The sequence below is a fragment of the Arachis duranensis genome, chromosome 1 (assembly GCF_000817695.3).
Source record: "Arachis duranensis cultivar V14167 chromosome 1, aradu.V14167.gnm2.J7QH, whole genome shotgun sequence".
NCBI lineage: Eukaryota > Viridiplantae > Streptophyta > Magnoliopsida > Fabales > Fabaceae > Arachis > Arachis duranensis.
Genome location: NC_029772.3, coordinates 8,039,712 through 8,059,111, shown reverse-complemented (window position 1 = coordinate 8,059,111; position 19,400 = coordinate 8,039,712). Strand labels below are relative to the sequence as shown.

Sequence of the window (19,400 nt, the reverse complement as noted above, 5' to 3'; positions counted from 1 at the left end):
TATATTGCAACCTGTTATGGTTTTATATATAATACTACAAAAATAAGAAATGAAATGATCAATTTAAACCAAAGAAACAATATAGTGACATTTAAATAAACTCCCTTCCACTATAGAAAGATATGATACAAAACCGAATCAAATTTTAAACCAAAATCCAAATTCGGAAACATGTTTAAATATATCTGCTCACACACACAAGTGTGCACACAAAAATGGGGACTTAGTAGTCCCAAGAACTGCATCCACCATAGAGGTGAATCTGAACCAGAGCTTCATTCCCAATCATATACAATTGGCTTTCTTCTGAGTACCAAACCCATCATCAAAAAGGGCTCTTCTCTCATAGAGCATAGTGATGGTTGGGCCACCTTGGATATGCACGTTTGAATAGATTCATGCAAATAGTATCACGCTGTTCAAGAACCCCATTCAGAAGGCACTTCATTGCTCCTGAAACAACACAGCAGAATAATGATCACTGCCATTTAACCAAAAATTAAACAAGCTTTGAAGTACAAACTTCATCTACAATGTATCGATCGATTATAACTTATGTGAAATTAGGCGCTCAAGTAAACAATCCTCATAGAACCCCAGGGAAGCATTTCTCCCATAATTCCTATTAATGAATAACAACATATTACAGTGGGGAAATTAAACCAAACACAGTCCATATAATGTGTCACAAACTCACAATTGAGAATCAAGATATAAATACTTTCAACCTATATAACACAATTAGCTTGCCAGGTGGTTTATTAGCAATTGATGGTAAAGGTTTCAAACATAATTAACGTACCATGTGTGCCAACAGGCTCTTTGATCCGTCCACGAAGACCACGCTTTGTATAAAGCTCTACAGGCTGCAATCGCCATAAGAAATCTCATTAGGATGACAATTCACCAGATACATTTTCGGACAGTTACTTTCAATATTCTGCATTATCATTCAAAGAGAATCTGAAGATTCCAGGAACTCTCACCTTAAACCATTTAACATCCTCTGGATTATAGAACATGTGTTTCACGGAGGCCTTGCGTTTTGATACTCTCTGGGGGTAACTGCACCAGGAAAATGATTAATTACTTCCAATCATCATCAAAATGTAAATTCTATCACTGTTGCATTGCAATAACAGCATTTCTTTGGAAAAGGTGTCAATCGCAAAAGTTATCAAATGGTTGATCTTAACAAAAAATATCAACATACCCTGTCAAAATAACTCGTTTAAGGATTATCCTATCGGGATCAATGGACTTAAGTGAGCCAACGGCAACCACAGCAGGTGCTACATCCTCTCCAGTTCTTTTTAAGATGATTGAAGGAAGAGGTGGAAATGATATAGGCGCATAAATTGAAGCAACTGAAAAGCGCCCAGGATGGAGAAACCTCTCCATCTTGTTCTTGTCTGTATTGATATATTCACTAGAGAAAAGTGGCCTGCAAAAAAATCATTATTACCTCTACTGTTTCCTAAGATCTATTAAATGACATGGTTGTTCAAATAGACTACCATACCTGCCAACAAATTGCCGAAACCCAACATGAAATAATAACTCCTCCTTGGATTTGATGGGCAAATCATATGTTTCGTTCTTCTTCACACTACACAACAAAAGTGACATTGGGTTGGTAACATTTCTCTTGAATATTCAGGAATGGTCAATATTCTAGTAGGCCACTAGAAAGCTCCAAGGTCGAAAACAGTAGAATGGTCAAGCACCAAAATACCTGAAGTGAAGAACGGATACTTTTGATTCATGCTCAAGCAGGCCACATGCTGTAATCGGGGTTGTCTTTCCAAGTGCACATAATTTTGAAGCAATGGCACTGGGCACTTCCCCGATATGCAGCCTAGCATACGAGCCAACTGGTATACAGTCATCCATGTTTTCTTGCTCCTTTGCTAAAGCTTTAGCAAGAACATGTTTTTGTGTTCTCTTTAAGTTATCAAATTGAAATATTCTGCCATAGTCTTGTGGTAGAGATTCCTGATTTTCATTAAACAAGGTCAGATTTTTTTGTTGTTAACTACAATGACTTAAAAAAATTTCTCCAAAATTCATGCACGTACTTTTGGATCCCATGAGGAAGTCCTAAAGGACTTGAGTCCTCGATATTTTGCAAACCGCTTCCTAGCAGGAACATCCATTGGTGTATCCACTTCATCCGGGAATTCTGCATGGAGAAAACTAGTCGGTTATAAGCGACAAACATGCATACAACTTCAGACACAGAAAGACCAACAACTAATCAATTTTGCACCAAAATTGCGATTGCAACAAATAAATACTAAACAGAACAAAAAGAAAAGCACCCTCATCTGCAGCATGTGCTTCTTTAAGTTCCTTAAGTTCATCTTCTATCTTCTCTCTTGTTATATTATCTGCCTCCTGTAAAACAAGAAAAAAATTGAGTGATGACGGTCCACATTAGGATCTATTGTCATCATTTAACCCAAAATTTAAACTAATGGATAGCTTTTGGTTGGATGAACTTCCCACACAATTCACCAGCAGTCTGCAAGTTTACATGATACAACATCATGCTCAAAAATATTTACAGTATCCAACATTGTTTAGTATACAACAGAAGTATCTTAATCAATAAAATTCATTGTACAACCACTTAATAATATATTTGTTCAGCAATTCTTCTTTGGACTTTACAAGGAATGCAAAATCCAAATAATAATTAGATACAATTGGGCAGTTGGATTGATCCAAGTCATTGTCTATAAATAAATTATCTTCTCTCCTCTTTACATACATGCATTAAAAGAAATGTCTTTTGGAAATTCACAAAAAGTTAAGCAGACAGCCAGCTGGTGACAAGCATTACCATACTAGAACTTCTTACTATATATGTGCACCATATAAACTATAAAGGAGACCAAATCCATATTGATTACATATAAATGAGACAAAGGACAAGACAACCATTTGAGTGATGTGTCTTACCATCATCACTGAATCAATGTCAGTTTCCTCATCAGAATCTCCAAACCTAACCGATGCTCCATCACCATCAAATTCGGTGTACTCTTTTCCTTCTTGACCATCTTCGTTTTGATCCAACACCATACCATCATCTTCGTCATCACCATCTGACTCCTCTGCATCAGAGCCATCAACAATCCATGCAGACTAAAAACAAAAATAAAATCCAGGGATATTCAGTAAGCAATAATATAAAATAATCTAAAAAATAGTTAAACCAAGTTAGGACCTGATATTCAGAAGTGCCTCGGGGAACAGTCCTCTTTCGTGTCTTCTTTTTCTTAAGATCTTCATCAGCCTTAGCAATTTCAGCCTCTGTTGGCCACGTCTAAGAATATGGAATTATGTCATATCCAAAAAATTGCAAGTTAATACATAAATAGAAGCAAATAAAAAATTACAATTTTTACAAATGAGTAATACTGGAAACAGAATTGCATTATCTACCTGCTCCCCAGCAAGAGGATCAGGTTCATTCTCGACAATTAAAGCTTCCTGTTTTTCAGGATCTGGGGCCAGACAACCAATGACCTAGAACATTAAAAAGGAGGAAAATCCAGGAAGAAGGCAAATAAGCATATATAAATGGTTAAGAAAGAATGAAAGATCTACTTTAAAAAAGGAGGATCACAATATCTTGCATGAATAGCAGCTCTTCTTTTGGATGAAAAAAAGGGCCCGGGATACTGACTATCTCAATCCAAATGAATAAAAAGAAAAGATATTGTTGCACATATTTACATTGACATGTTTGCACCAATGGTTCTTAATCTATTAATTTTGACATAAAGATGGATGTCCATACCTTCACGTCATTCATTTCATCCAAATCCATTATGTCCTGATTTTTCCTTGAATTCAAAGGAAAAGGGTCCTTAAGAACTTCTATTTTAGACAATTGGAAATCTCCTGCACCTGTTACATGAACCTGACAAAATGAAAGTGAGATGGCAAATAAACCACAGCAATTATAATTGCAAATCCATGACATTGATGGCTACCAATTGATTCACTGAGAGGCTACGAGCACGAAGGTAGCCGGTTAAAAGGAGAGTGCATTTTTCTGAGTTGCCATCAGATGCTGCATCGACCTGTAATTCACGGTATACATTTACTCGATACCAAGAAATCCATGTATACTCATAGCAACAACCAACATCTGAATCAAATTACAAAAATGGCTAGAAAATATACATTTGATGATAGAGGGTATGAGGTAAGGTAGTTGAGTTAATACTCAACTAGAGAAATATAATGAATAACTCAAAATACGATTAAACAACAACATTAATCTTTTAAGAAAGACGATCAGCATGAATTCAAAACCTTTTGAGCCATGAGGTAAGGTCGTTGAGCTCTCCAATGGGGAACTTTGAGCCGCTGCTCTTTAAAGAGCCACAAGAACTGCAATTGTAAAAATAGAAGAAATGTTCAGCTTAGACCATCAAAATGAACTTACGTTTGACGATATGTTCAGTATATAGAATTATAAATTCAGAATTTTCTTGGAATAATGGATGAAATCATTACCTTGTGCAGCTCATCCTTGGTATCAGCTGGATAAAACTTACAATCCTCGGGAAATTCAGAGGCGAGACTAGATGTGCATAACTTCTTTAGTTCATTTCTTTGTTTCAGCTCAGTGGGAAGATCCTGGAGGCACAGAATAAAAGTTACCCCTAAATATTAACAACCAAATAATGTACAAACTCCTGTAAAGAATTACTTCATAAGTTCAGCACATAATATTAGCATTAACTTACTCGAATAAAGACAACCGTGCTTGGTAAGCCAAGAGACCTAAATACAGAAAGGCATTGATCTCCAAATGAATCAATGTAGTAAGAATCAGTCTCTTCAGATAAAGAATTTATCGAGGCCACAAAAGCCAGCAGATCAGCAACCTAAAATACAATGTGAAAAGTGTCAGATATAAGCACATATAGACTCATGGATTAAGATTAAAAAAATTAAACAAAAATACCTTGGCCATTTCCATACATGCCAGTAGATCACCATGAGGTGCTTTGAGTACCTGTAGCATATACCAAAATCAAAATTGATCAATACCACAATATCCTATCCATCACATCATTACTAATTTCTGGGGGAAAAAGGGAAGGAATCCATTATTACTGTAGTTCTAGTCCGGTAATCAGAAGAAGCAACTGTTCCTGACGATACCCCAGAAGACGATTCTTTAGAAAGTAATGACAACAGATCATCATTGAGTGAATCTAAATCCACAGAAGCAGAAAGTCCAAAGAGAACCTGCCATAGTTAAGTATCCATTATACAGTTATTATTGGGGATGGAAGATGGAATACAACAAGCCAAGTTTAAAAAAAACACCAACAAATGTGCAATTCAGTAGGACAGAGTGTACAGTTTCACTCACAATTACTCGAGGAGGACTTCTCGATCCACTGAGCTCTCTCTTTTCTTTCAAAACGGCAGCCCTCTTCTGGTCACGTATCTGTAAATTTAGCACCAAATGAGTGACTTTGGTAAAGAGAGTGTAGTGAGCATGGGAAAACATATACCCAAAAAGTTTTACACAAGCATCAAATATTGAATTGCCACATCAACAGAAACAGTAGTCTTAACCACACACCATCTCAAAAGTAACACTACAAACCCAAGCATTTAATTGGATGATACCTTTATATTGTCAATGTCAATGCATAGCAATTTAAGCACATTGAAAAAACAAACTAATGGCATTATCATCTAATGCATTGTGATTGCAAAGTTACATAATTCCCTAAACCCTAAACTTTAATGGAAAAATAAAAAGCTCAATTTAGAGAAGCCTTGTTCAAATTACAAATTTACAACTATAATTAGAGAAAATAATACCATTTTATTTCGCTGAATTCTTGCGGCACGAGCTCCCTTGCCGACATTGCGCTCAGTTTTGACAACCGCAATTCTATCTAAACAATCCAATTGGGAATCCAAACACAAATCATGGAAAATTAAGAAACCAAAAATAAAAAAAGGGGGATTCACCAACAACAACACATAACAATCAATTATACAAAACCTTTAACAGAGGTTTTATGAACATTGCGAGAATGTTTTGAGGAGAAGCGTGACTTGTGAGCCTTATTGACTTGAACTCGCGACCCTCCCATGGTGGTCGCAGATGCTAGTTTTCACACACAGTGATTCTAGGTTTGAAAGAAAAGCCAAAGTTTGAAGGAGGAAGCAAGTGAACGAAAAACAAAGGACGGCGGCGACGGGCGGTGGTGGACGCACAACAGCGGTGGCGATAGGCGTAAGAGGTTTGGGAATGAGGAGTGGCGGCAACTATCAGTAGGGCTTTAAGAGTTTACGAATGTCACTCCTGTTTTATTAAATATAAATAATTAAATATATTAAAATTTTGTATTTTTTATAAAAAAAATTATTTATAACTTTAATATATGGGATATTATATTTAAATTAAATTTTAAATAATTAATTTATCACATCATTTTTATTTTTATGGAACTATCAAATATAAAAAATAATTGCGATTCACATGGCAAAATGTTATCGCGAACGGTTAACTAATTGATGAAAGACAACTTAAATACGCGATTAATTTTAAATTTTTGAAAGATTAATTTGATTACAAAATTTATTTAGACTGTATTTGTTTTTGAGAACAGGATAAGATAAAAACATTGAGAATAATATATAATAAAGGATAAAGATATAAAATTGTGTTCTTGTATCCTATTTGATAATAAATTAGAATAAATTATGAAAATCTAATTTATTCTCATTTTTTTATTCAAAAAATTTAAAATGAAAAATATAATTATAAAAAATTAACAAGAATATTAAAAGAAAAAATAAAAAATAAGTTGTGTCTTTTGTTAGTGTCTCTGTGTCATTTCTGTCAGGATAAACATAAAATACATTAATTCAATGTCTTTAGACATATAGTGTCTATCTATGTTACTTCTGTCAAATACAATTTTATATGTCTGTGTTCCTGTCTTAATGTTCTGTCTTTATAAACAAATACAATATAGAGACTTAATTCGATTTTTGTCTCTTAAACTAAGATATTGAGTCATAGAGATTCTTTAATTAGTTTTCAGTTTTTTTTATTGGTTTGTTGCCAATTGATTTTTACATGAACAAAAATAATCGATCTATTGGTTCTTATTCGATTTGGTTGAACTCATTAATTTAGTTAGATTTTCAAAATCATAGCTGAAATTGAGAGAAAAAAATAGAATGAAATCCACGTGATTTCCAATATTACAACATCATAATTATAGTTGATTAAACATAATTATTGCATATAATTTTATAGCTCGTCCTTTTTTTGGTGACTATTATAGCTCATCCATTTGAACCACCACCCTTCAATCTTCACATTTGAGGTGCAAAAAAATTTTTTTTTTGGTTTTCTACCGTATCCCTTAACCCGGCAGGTCAATAACTAATTCGTCGCAGTACGGAGCTCCATTTAAAGGTTTGTCGTTGGCCAATGAATTATTGCATGCACAAGGCGAGATTCGAACCCCGACACTTATTTAAGCGGACTAGTGAGCTAATCCCATAATTGCAAAATAATTTGTTTTATACTTTTATCATTCATAAATGTGCACGTTACTTAATTGCATGAAAAATGTTCGTAGTAAATGGGCATACTCAATGAATACATAATGTTTAGAAGAACATGTATTAAACCTTATTAATTAAGAATGATTGTGGAAGATTTAATTATATGTACAAGGAACTTCACTGTCCCTATATCCTTTTGTGTAGTGCCTTGAGTTCTTCAACCTTGAAGCCAAATTGATATGAATAATATATTGGAATCTTGAAAAGTTGGAAAATCATGATTAGCAATATCAATCTTCAGAGGCTGTTAAGCCAGCAATTTCTTTAAGTGGCTTCCACATAAACTTTCTCCTAATCATTGACACAAACATGACAAGTTAAGCAAATTCAATTCCTAGGAAACAATTTTTGCAGCAACAAGCATGGCAATTTCTAAAGAAATCATCTAATCAAGAAAAAAGTTTAAAATTGAAAAAATTATCAGGATAAAAAATGACTACACCTTATTCCTCAAATTAGAATTGGCTACTTTGATCAAATAATATCACACTTGTCGTATAAATAACAAAAAGAAGGATAACAATATATGAATATTTAAAAGTGAGAGTCAATTAAATGCTTAACAAAATCCAATAATAAAGGTTTATAATTCAACTATAGAAAAACATGTCAAATTCTAAGAGTAAGCATGAATTAAAATCATTTAGGGTGTGTTTGGTTTATGTTTTTTCTATTTTTATTTTTAATATTTTATGTCTTTAAAATTTTATGAAGAAAAATAATAATAAAATTATGTTTTCTATTTTTACTTCTTGTTTTTTTTTTGCAAAATTTAAAATATAAAATATTAAAAATAAAAAAATAAACTCTTAAAATATGTTTGTTTTACGTTTTCATTTTTAATATTTTCTATTTTAAAAAATTTGTTAAGAAAAAAAAGAGTAAAAACATTAAAATTTTATTTTTTATTTTTTACATCATACTGTCTCTTTTTTCTTCGTAAAATTCTAAAAATAGAAAATTTTAAAAAATAAAAATACAAACCAACCACACTCTAAGTTTCAAAACGTGTTTCTTATTTTCTATGAAAAAATAGCCTATATAACGAGTAAATAATTAAAAAAAATGAAAATTGGAAATCCTACCAGTTTCCACATTCAGCAATGACTCTCACATTAGGGCGAAGAGTTGGGAGCAGAGCAAGGAACTGCAATTCTGCCTTGGAGAGAACCTGTTATAGCCAAAAACTAAATTCACATAGAGAATTTCTTAATGGAGCTTGGAACACCATGTGCAACTATATATTATACTTGAAGCTATTAAGAATAGGTCATCATCTCTTAACAAAATCTTTCTTTCTTTTTTTTTTACACAAATATATAAAGGGGTATATTAACATGAATAAAACTGTTAGAATAATCCACACCTTAGCTTCAATTATCCACACAACTAGTCCTTTGGCCTTTGGTGGAAGTGCTTGTAATCTGTAATCAACTTCTGGTGGGAAATACCATCTTGCTATTGGTTGCTTCCCAATATGAGGCTAAACATTCATATCCAATATCAACATTAAAGAAAATATTAAATCAAACACATTTTCAACTTTGACGTAAAAGAATATCAAAATTCTAGTGTAAGTTATAGACATGTGTTATATTAGGCAGTTTAATTTTTCGTATCAAATTATCTAAACATTTTCACCTATTATTTTCACATGTTAATTAATAATAATATCGTACAGGTGTATATCAATTGTAATTTTTTTGTCACAAAATTCGTGATTATAATCATAACTATAAGTATAAAATAAAGGCGAAGAAAGTCTTCATATAAAGATGTTAGTTAAAAATCATTGGATGAATTGATATATTTGACAAAATTATTATCTTACGACTTTAAATTAACAACTCCGTATAAAGATAATTGTACGTGAGTTTCTACAAAAAAATAAAACACTTACCGGACAAACCGGGTAAACCTTGGTGAGGGTGGTTTCAGGGTCGCCAAGGCCGCGAGCCGAGAGGTCAAGAAAGTAGTAGCCTTGTCGCCGGAGCCGGGACAAGTACCGGCCTTCATAACCACCTTCATGAGGAGAGTAAATTGCAAGTGCTTTGTGTTCTTCAACATCTGAAAGCCACTTTCCAAGATCAAGCTTCAACAAGTCCCCTCCTATGAAGTCCTCTATACCAATTCCATTACTATTACTACTACATTTCACACCAAAATTTACCATTTTGCCCTTGTTGCCAACTCCACCGTGTTTTCTTCCTCTCCAACAACAACCCATCATCACCCCAACGGTGTTATCATGAAATTTGGACATTGTAACATTGAAACATTTAGGTCCTCCATAACCATAATAACTCAAGCTAGCAACACTGCCTAACATTTTTGTGCTAAAGATAAATAATTAATTTCCTTTTTCAATGGGGGTTGAGAACCATTGTGTTTTTTTCTCGGTGTGATGTAACATGAAAGAGAAAATATATATTATTGGTTAGAAGAACAAGAGTTTATGGCAAGATTATATATGGTGTGTGGTGTATGGTGTAGAAATGAGATAAAGTGATCAATGGCAGTGGATTTTTGTCTTTAGTGAGTTGTAACCTTTAATTTGATTGTAGATGGAGCCTGGCTTCTTTGTGAATCCTTATTCCCTGCCATTTATTTTCTTTTAGGATTTTTTTATATAAATTAAATAAATGTATTATTTACGGATATAAATAATTTTCAGCATTTTTACCAAATCGCATCGTATTACTTGTTTTGTTTACACGGTAAACGAGTTAATTTTGAACGTGTAAACGAAATAAGGTTGAAACTGTGGCGGCCGTATGACGTTTGCACACGTGTTGTGTAATACTCCTATTTCGTTTGTAGTGTAAACGAAATACATTCAACATTAACTCGTTAACAATGTAAACGAATAAGAGTAAGAACGCCTATATATATGAGTTTCGTTCACAGCACCACCAAAACTAAAAAACCTTTCATTTCCTTCACTTTTCTCCCATTTTATCCTTCTGTGATCAAACCTACGAGTCACCTAAAGATTATGGTGCGCGTCGATCAGCCTAATGTGGACATTAATAGGCTGAACGCCATGTGACACGTTATCGGAGCAAAAGACTTTGAGGTTAGTCTTGTTCTTCATTTAATATTTATGTTAAACATGAAATATGTTGCCATATTAGTTCTATACTAAGTTCAATAAAAATAGTATGCAATAGATATTAGTTCTAGCAATATATTATTGTAAGTGGTTTGAAAGATCTAGTACGATGTTAAAGTAATTTGATAGAATTTGGTAGGTAAAAATTTATTTGAGTTTGTTTTTAATAACCTTAGTTATAAAAAAAGGTTACTTAGATATATTGAAAAACTTAATTACGTATGAATATGTATCTTATAAATTAGATGAAAAATGGACGATGTTATTATTTGTTTAAGTGATTATATTTGTTTACTTTAAATTACATAGACGTTCATCAATTTAGTTACTAAATTTTTATTTAGATATTTTAGATTAAATTTAATTATTAGACGTTTGCCAATCTAGGTACGATTCCGTAATAGCCCATACTATTCGCTAGTATCATATTGTCCGCTTTGGCGCACAAGGCCTCACGGTTTTGCCTTTGATGATAGGGATGATAGCCGAAACTCCCCACACTCACACGTCAAAACGCGTCATGCTAGGAAGAGGTATTCACACCCTTATAAGGCATACTTCGTTCCCCTCCACAACCGATGTGGGACCTTACAATCCACCCCCCTAAGGGAGTCCAGCGCTCTCGCTGGCACATCGATCCGGACTCCGACTCTGATACCATCTGTAATAGTTCAGGCCACCCGCTAGCACGATATTGTCCACTTTGGCGCATAAGGCCTCATGGTTTTGCTTTTGACGATAGAGATGATAGCCGAAGCGCAGCCTCCCACACTCACTCGTCAAAGCACGTCATGTTAGGAAGAGGTATCCACACTTTTATAAGGCATGCTTCGTCCCTTTTCCAACCGATGTGGGACCTTACAGTTTCTGTATTTAGATTTTTTATTTAAATTTAATTATATACACGTTTATTGATTTAGTTATGCATTCAATAAGTAATCTTTTTTTATTTAAAAGATTTGAAAGTGCATATTACATGTATGTTTAGTTATTTATTAACTTCATTTAATAATTTAGTTATGTAAACGTGTGTTGGTTGGACAAAATTTTTTAAGGTTAAGTTAAAATAATAATTAAGTTAATTTATTCTAAATAAATAAATTATTAGAATTATCTAATATGAGGTTTTTATAACTCTATAGGTTGACAGACTCCTGATATTAAGTTTTTATTGTTTACCAGCTGGGTCGTCTACTTCTGCCCATGAGAGTTAGCCACAGACTCCCACCACCAGACGCCATTCTTCCCTATCTGAGGAAGGTTGGATTTGGCGACGCAGTGCCACTGAGAAACTTTGTATTCGACAACTCGATAATCACAGCGTTTGTTGAGCGCTGGCGTCCAAAGACCCACACCTTTCTCATGTCGTGGAGTAAGTGCACGATCACACTCCAGGACGTTGCCTACCATCTCGGGATGCGAGTTAACGGTGAGCCCGTTGGTAGTTGCTTTCGCGACTTCCAGACTTGGTACCACACCGGGGCTTGGGAGTTGGTCGAGTGTTTACTTGGTGCCAAGCCTCTTGCAGTAGTGCAGCAAGGAGCGCAGAGGAAAGAGGCTTTCTCGCTGAAGCTTACATGGCTTCAGAAACAGGTCCGACAGATGCCACTGGTTACCACTGATCCGGACACCTTGCGATAGAATGCAAGGTGCTACATCATGTTGATGATTGGGGGATACCTACTGACTGATAAGTCCAACAACACGGTCCATCTCTGTTGGCTCCTGCTGTTAGATGTTTTCTAGAGGTGTCGTTCCTTGTCCTGGGGTTCGGCAGTGCTGGCATGGACATACCATTTCCTGTACAGTGCGGCCCACCGCCACACCACAGACATCGCGGGGTGCACTTTTCTGTCGTATTACTTATTTTGTTTACACCGTAAATGAATTAATTTGAATGTATTTCATTTATACAATAAACAAAATAACCACGCCTCAGTATGTCAGTCTTATTTCGTTTACACTATAAATGAATTACGTTCAAAATTAATTCGTTTTGCAGTGTAAACAAAATAAGTAATACGATGCAATTTGGTAAAAACGCTGGAAATTATTTATATCTGTAAATAATACATTTATTTAATTTATATAAAAAAAATACGGTGCCTTCGATTTATTTGTATTGTTTAATTTTTTTTATAAATGATCCAAAAATCAAACGGTATGATTTGTATTTTTGAAAATAAAAAAATTTCAATATTGAAATCGGACCATCCAATTTTTGTTTTCAAATTAAAAAAAATTAAAAGTACAAATCAGACCTTTCGATTTATGGTTTATTTTTCCAATTCAAACAAATCAGACATTTTGATTTGATTAATATCAATTTAAAAAAAATAACACCATGTCAAAAAGACCAATAACAACGTATTATACATATATTTAATTAATATAAAAAAATAGCCTCGAATCAAGAGAGGCACAGGCTTTTTTTACTGAAATGTGCATGGAAAATCTTTAATTTTCATTATACGCACAGTTTGAAACTCCTCCTCAAATACGCACAGCCATTTCGCAACGGTCAGCCACAAAATGGATAGAGGAACCATCTCAAGATTGGTGAGTACGAAATGGAGTATGCCGTCTGACACAGGTCATTCCTTGTGCATCAGCCACGAAATAGGAGACCTCAGCTATGACACACACGAAATGGTGAAGCTCGGGTATGACGCACACGAAATGGCCAACTCAGTGGAGGCACACACGAAATGGACCATTTCGCTTATGGCAGGCACGAAATAGCTGCGCGTCAGTGAAGGCAGCAACTCCCAGTAGTGACAGTTCCCTTACGAACATGCAGTGAGTAGTTTGGGAGGCAATTTATTGTAGTGTTGTGGGTGAAGCAATATAAAAGGGGGTGAAGGGGAGGGGACCAATTCAAAGGGTAGGAAACAGGAGAAAGTAGTGGGGTTTAGTGTGTTGTTGTGTTTGTGGTGGGGGAAAAAATTTTTTATGGTGGAGAAATTTTTTTTTAATTCATAAAAATGAGTAGTAGTGGAATTAATGTGGAAGAAAACCTTAATAGGTTGGATGAATTTCATATTTTTGCATATTTACATGTGAAGGTGAGTTTTTTTTTATAAATTTAGTAAATTTTTTTAATGATTATAACAATTGTTGTAAATTGAATAATTGTGTGTTGATGCTTTTCTATTTCAGCCGGCACGTGTGTTGACTCTGCATGACACACTAGTCGATGTTTTTACTTCAGATGAAGCAGATCCTAGTATAGAGATTAGGAGGCAGATGCTTAAACCGTATCTAAGAAGAGTCAGATTCTATTATGCTTCTTTGATAAAGCGTTTTGAATACGACAACTCATTGATTAGTACTCTTGTGGAAAGATTCCATCCTGAGACCCACACATTCCACCTGCCATGGGGTGAGTGCACTATTACTCTGGAGGATGTTGCTATGCAATTGGGTTTACCAATCGACGGTGAGCCAATGAGCGGCATTCTAAGGTCTTGGAGTAAGTTCCACTAGAGGGATATTTGGCAATGGTGTGAGGAACTCCTTGCTGAAGTTCCTGATGGACATGTTGGGACCACGAAGTATAATATAAAGTTGAAGTGGCTCAAGAGTAGACTCCAACAGTTTCCTCTTGACTCTCCCAAGGGCGCTGTCGTACGATATTTACGTTGTTACATTATGTATTTATTGGGTGGCGTTTTTCTTCCTGATAAGGCGAACAACACGGTTTAGGTTCATTATCTTCCTCTCTTGGCCAACTATGACGCCATTATTACATATAGTTGGGGAAGTGTCGTTCTGTGTTGGTTGTATAGAGCCATGTGCCTAGCGACTAATTATAACATTGAGGGAATGTCTGGCTGTCATACATTGCTGATGTCTTGGATATACTTCAGGCTTCCTTTCTGGGCACCGGACGTCACGAGCCCATATACGTTTCCGTTAGCTACAAGGTAATATATTATGTTACATAACATCCGTAAGGATGACTTCTGTGTTATTTCATGTCCGTCAGAATTTAAATGTGGTTATGTTCATCATGTTTCTTTATAGGTGGGTGGGTAAGAGAGGAAAGAATGACAACACCGAGCAACGCTTGCAAAGGCACCGTCTGAAATTGGACACTCTGAAGGTGGATGAGGTAATTATTCTCACTGTTTGTTAGAGCATGTTTTTGTTTTCTCCAGGAAGATTCGTTTAACTTTTTTTTACGTTTGGTTTTGGCAGTTTACGTGGATGCTGTACAGGGATGCACGTATTCTGTCGAGGGTGCCTGCGGAGTTTCTTGGAGCCCCACATGGTGATTTCTATACTGCGGTCGTCCCACTGATTTTGTTTCGATGGATCGAGATTGTTAACATCGATAGAGTGATGCGGAAATTCGGTGGCAAACAAGGTCCACCGAATCCTCCGTTAAACATCGACACCTTCCATCGCCAATCGTCTCGCAACGACGATGGATGGTGGCCCATCTGCCTCCAGACATGGTTTGAAGTGTGGGAAAACCGACGGACTAAATCATACTAGCTATAGATTAATCATGCAGATACCTTATACCCCAGTCGTGATTATTATAGGTGGTATTGTGCGAGGAAAAAGAGGGTTTTGTCATCTCCGGATGTGTTTTACGACCCCTGAGGTGATGACATTCCGCAAGGGGCCCCGGCAGAATATGGGAGAGCCCCAGTCGTTCACCTACCCGTAGTTCCACAGGATAGAAGGCGCCATCGTGCGCGACGAGGCAGACATCATGCTACCCAAGATGATGACATGCACGAGCCAGATTTTTCACTTCAAGATCTTGGGATCAACACGAGTGTCCACCAGCGGTGACGCATTTTCCAGGAGATGTCTACTGTCCGCAGCCGTTCGTGGTAGACGACCCCTTTCAGTCATCCACCATGCATCAGTATATGCCGTATCATAGTACATACGAGGAGGGAGGTTCATCTCAGGGGGCGGTACACAGGATCTGATTGATTCTATGGATCGAGTTGGTTGGACAAACTTTTCATCTTTATTTGATGGCTTTGATCAATTCATTCCTCAGCAGGCATTACCACACACACCCACCGACCTAGGACTTGCACTTCAATGCTCTAATTCTAAAAGTCATCCTCTGTTGGAGGGAGGAGATCTACTTCTGTAGGTGACACTGCCGGATCCCAACTCCGCTCGTTTTATGCCTCGTTGTTGGAGGGTCATCGCTTATCTTATGGGGGGCTGATGAACCGACGGTGGAGGCTCAGGCAGGACGTCCCTGCCGCGACAGTCGAGCACTTTCTTGTGGTACAGGTGGGAGGTTGAGACATGGGGGACACCAGCACTAGTTCACCTTATGGCTCTGTCAGTGTTGTATTATCGTCATGGTTGTTGTTTCTTGTTGTTTGTAGTTTCTTATGTTTTAGGTTTCATATCTCGTGCTTGTATCTTCTTATGGTTTATGTTTTATGTTTCTTGTCTCGTGCTTATATCTTATGGTTTATGTTTTATGTTTCTTGTCTCGTGCTTGTGTGTTAGTGTGGCAATAATGTACTCTTTCTTCTTGCCCGTTGTTGTTTTGATTGAATTCGCTATTGCTAAGAGTCATGTTCCAATTATTGCAAACCTATTTATTATTGTGACAATAAACGAAAACATTGCATTGATCTCGTTAACTACACATAATAAAAGACACCCACGAAAATAGGGAACTACATTAAAGGGAAAATATAAGCACGATCAATGTCGGGTAAGGCCACGATCCTAAGTGCCAACAACATGGGAATAATGTCTCCTGGTAAGCCCTGGTTGCCTGCAAATACCGCATCGCTTTCCCGGTCCAGGCTCGACGTCATCCATCTTATTCCGAAGCCTTGTGGAAACAGTCGGCCCTTCATTGATCGTCGCATGTGGGGATTGGGACGGAGGCGTTGTCCTTCATGTGGTGGCCACACCTCATAGGGCAACGGTGGAAACTCCATTTGATATACCCGGAACACAGTATCAACCCGATACATACACATCGTCGACATAATATTGCCAGTCAAGCCTTGCATGGGCACATGCAGCCAGGGCATGAGCACACGGGTAGTGCAATGCTTGGAGGTATCTGCAATCACACCTTCGTTGATGGAGGAAAACTCTAAATATGGACTTTGCCCCTACAATGGTTATCTCGTCGATTGGGAATATCGACGTCGCCATGTCGTACGATATGACAAGCATCTGCGTGATTTTCTCCCTGTTGGCAAGTATTGCCTTTTGCAAGAATTGTGAAAATATTTGGCCACATGCAACATGTGCTTCTGCCTGTCGACCCTTGTTGACAAATAATGCATTTAGGCATTGGTAGGTGGGCTTAACAATTGCACAGACTGAAAGATTACGAATCTCCTTGAGCACAAAGTTGATACACTCAGAAAGATTCGTTGTCATGTGACCGTATCGGCGACCCTCATCGCGGTGTTAGAGCCATTTCGGTGGCTCTAACCCTCTAATCCAAGCCATCATTGTAGGGGAGGTTGCGGGATCCTCGGCACTGATTAACTCAAGGTAGTATTGAGCTTGCTCTTGCGTCTTCGAGTATGCCGCATTAACAAGGTGCCTTTTCGCTTCTTTGATCTTGAAGTTTGTTGCAAAGTTGGATGCAATGTGTCAGACACAATAAACATTGTGTTCCCATCCACAACCATCTCGCTCCACCGCAGCCTTTATAGCTGCATGCCTGTCAGAGATAAGTAGAACTCTCGGTTGAGTAGCCACATGTCTCCTTAAGTTGGTTAGAAAGAACTACCACGCATCTGTGTTCTCCCTTTCTACAAGTGCGAAAGCTATGGGAAGTATGTTGTTGGTTCCATCCTGTGCTATTCTCATCAACAAGGTTCCCGTGTACTTACCATACAAGTGTGTTCCATCAATCGAGACAAGTGGCTTGCAATGCTTGAATGCTTCAACACACGATGGGAATGACCAGAATACTTGATGAAACATGACACTGTCGTGGTCGAGCGTGTTGCCAACGTAGTATGGTCGGGTTTGAAGGTCAACAATTGTCCCTATGACGAAAGTGCAAATTTATCATTACAGAATAACAAACTTAAAACAAGTACTGATTCCGACATAAGTCTCGCATGGTCTTACCTAGAATGAAAGTTTGCAACGCGTTGAAATATCTCTATAGCTGGTTATATGAATCATCCCAGTCTCCAAAGATTATGGCTATTGCCTTTTGCTTCGCTAGCCAAACCTTATTGTAAGGTACCTTGTATTCGTACGCCGACTCCACATAACACTGCAACACCTTTACGCAAATGGTCCCGTCTGCCTGAACCATGGGAAATATGTGCTGGCATATGACATTTGAATCAAGTTGAGCATGATCTTGCGACATCGCAGACGCCAAACAACTATGAGGCCCTTGGTATTTTTGAACTTCCCAAAATCTGGAAGCCATTGTCTTCGCAATCCTTACCATCTAGCAACATTGGTCACCAAAAAATTTGCATCGACATACATACCGAGTATGATCTGACTCTACCACTTCAAATTTTGCACTTCTACGAATGTTGTAGTTCTTAACAGCAAGCATAGTTGCTTCTTTATTAAGGAATTTCAATCCAAGCTCTAGCTCCATTTCACCTATCAAAGAATAGTTGCTTTGTATGTCCTCCGCGGTAGTCGAGTTCATTGGACCAAGACTCAGGTGCAGATAGTGGTCGGGGGTGCTGCTGGAAAGACCTCCTACCCCCATCACATTTATCGGTTTGACCCGAGTTGGGATAACCCTATCGCCTTCAAGCGGTTGCATTTTCGGAACAACTTCTACTTCCTCTCCGCTATCATCCTCAATATCGTCTTTCTCAGACGTGTCAGCCAACCCGTCGGTTATTCCTTTCGGATATGCAACATGGACAGTAAGGGAGGGACGTCGGTGAGGATTTTCTGCATTCTGGGCAGGTGCCACAAAGGCGTTAAAAGAAAGACTACGAGCCCTACCAATCCCCGAAAATGGAATGGCTTAACCAGCACCGGAATTTTGCATTTGCTCCACGTTATTGAAACTAGATGAGTTACCCCCCACATCTTGGAGCTTCACACAAAGTTCCATAGAATAGATGCTTCCAATGCTACGATGATACGAAAACAAAATCGACACGTGTTGATCAAATTTAATATGCATTTTCTGATATGTAAATGAACTAGCTACCGCAACTGGCATCCTGTAAATCAGGGCACTAATCTCCTTTTTTCCAACCAACCCAGTGTTCATCAGAATCAGATTTTTTAGTTGTTGCAGATATGATTGTGGGAGAATTATTATCCAAAGTGGATCATCACACATAAATGTCACCCCTTTGGCTGTATGCAAAATTTCTCTGTTGGGATATATGACCACATAAATGTGTTCAGATGCCATCACCACACCAAAAAATGGTGAAACCAACTTCCATGGAAATGGAATTCATGGAGAGGAAATGAGGGTAGAAGAAGTGAGAATTGGAATTGTGGCATCAGTTCTTCAGGAGAAGGGTTTTTATAGCCTAGCCGTTGTTTCAATTCGTGTGCGGTACAATTGGCATGAGGTGTCCATATCGTGTGAGTCCAACTTGAAATACTCCCCAACTCACCTCTGTCGTTCCCCCAATTCGTGTCTGCCGTCCCTGATTTCTCCTGTCTATTTTGCTGCTGTCACGCATAAAATGAG

The 19,400-nt window shown here is 37.2% G+C and overlaps 2 protein-coding genes across 2 annotated transcripts; both read right to left on the bottom strand.

Moving 5' to 3' along the window:
* Positions 1–44: 44 nt before the first annotated feature.
* Positions 45–6,330, bottom strand: LOC107474221 (uncharacterized). The gene is made up of 21 exons (XM_016093822.3): positions 6,050–6,330; positions 5,863–5,939; positions 5,402–5,479; positions 5,140–5,274; positions 4,988–5,038; positions 4,767–4,907; positions 4,534–4,656; positions 4,330–4,407; positions 4,005–4,094; positions 3,809–3,931; positions 3,451–3,534; positions 3,233–3,331; positions 2,965–3,150; positions 2,322–2,397; positions 2,079–2,182; positions 1,736–1,995; positions 1,523–1,609; positions 1,214–1,444; positions 987–1,065; positions 803–866; positions 45–453 (listed from the first exon to the last, which is right to left on the bottom strand). The coding sequence occupies exons 1-21, from the start codon at positions 6,138–6,140 to the stop codon at positions 344–346; spliced, it is 2,367 nt and encodes a 788-aa protein (XP_015949308.1). The 5' UTR covers positions 6,141–6,330; the 3' UTR covers positions 45–343.
* A 1,237-nt stretch (positions 6,331–7,567) lies between these two features.
* LOC107474213 (NAD(P)H-quinone oxidoreductase subunit N, chloroplastic) lies at positions 7,568–10,063 on the bottom strand. The gene is made up of 4 exons (XM_016093815.3): positions 9,530–10,063; positions 8,996–9,112; positions 8,715–8,800; positions 7,568–7,920 (listed from the first exon to the last, which is right to left on the bottom strand). Exons 1-4 carry the CDS (start codon positions 9,956–9,958, stop codon positions 7,860–7,862), a joined length of 693 nt encoding a protein of 230 aa, XP_015949301.1. The 5' UTR covers positions 9,959–10,063; the 3' UTR covers positions 7,568–7,859.
* Positions 10,064–19,400: the final 9,337 nt, after the last annotated feature.

Excerpts from the sequence above, each read along its gene's own strand:
- LOC107474213 (XM_016093815.3), bottom strand. The coding sequence starts at position 9,958 with ATGTTAGGCAGTGTTGCTAGCTTGAGTTATTATGGTTATGGAGGACCT. Across the intron at positions 9,113-9,529 it reads AGGTTTACCCGGTTTGTCCG|CCTCATATTGGGAAGCAACC; the intron begins GTAAGTGTTTTA and ends ATGAATGTTTAG. Across the intron at positions 8,801-8,995 it reads TGTGGATAATTGAAGCTAAG|GTTCTCTCCAAGGCAGAATT; the intron begins GTGTGGATTATT and ends TGGCTATAACAG.
- LOC107474221 (XM_016093822.3), bottom strand. The coding sequence starts at position 6,140 with ATGGGAGGGTCGCGAGTTCAAGTCAATAAGGCTCACAAGTCACGCTTC. Across the intron at positions 5,275-5,401 it reads GAAGTCCTCCTCGAGTAATT|GTTCTCTTTGGACTTTCTGC; the intron begins GTGAGTGAAACT and ends TAACTATGGCAG. Across the intron at positions 867-986 it reads AGGATGTTAAATGGTTTAAG|CCTGTAGAGCTTTATACAAA; the intron begins GTGAGAGTTCCT and ends TGGCGATTGCAG.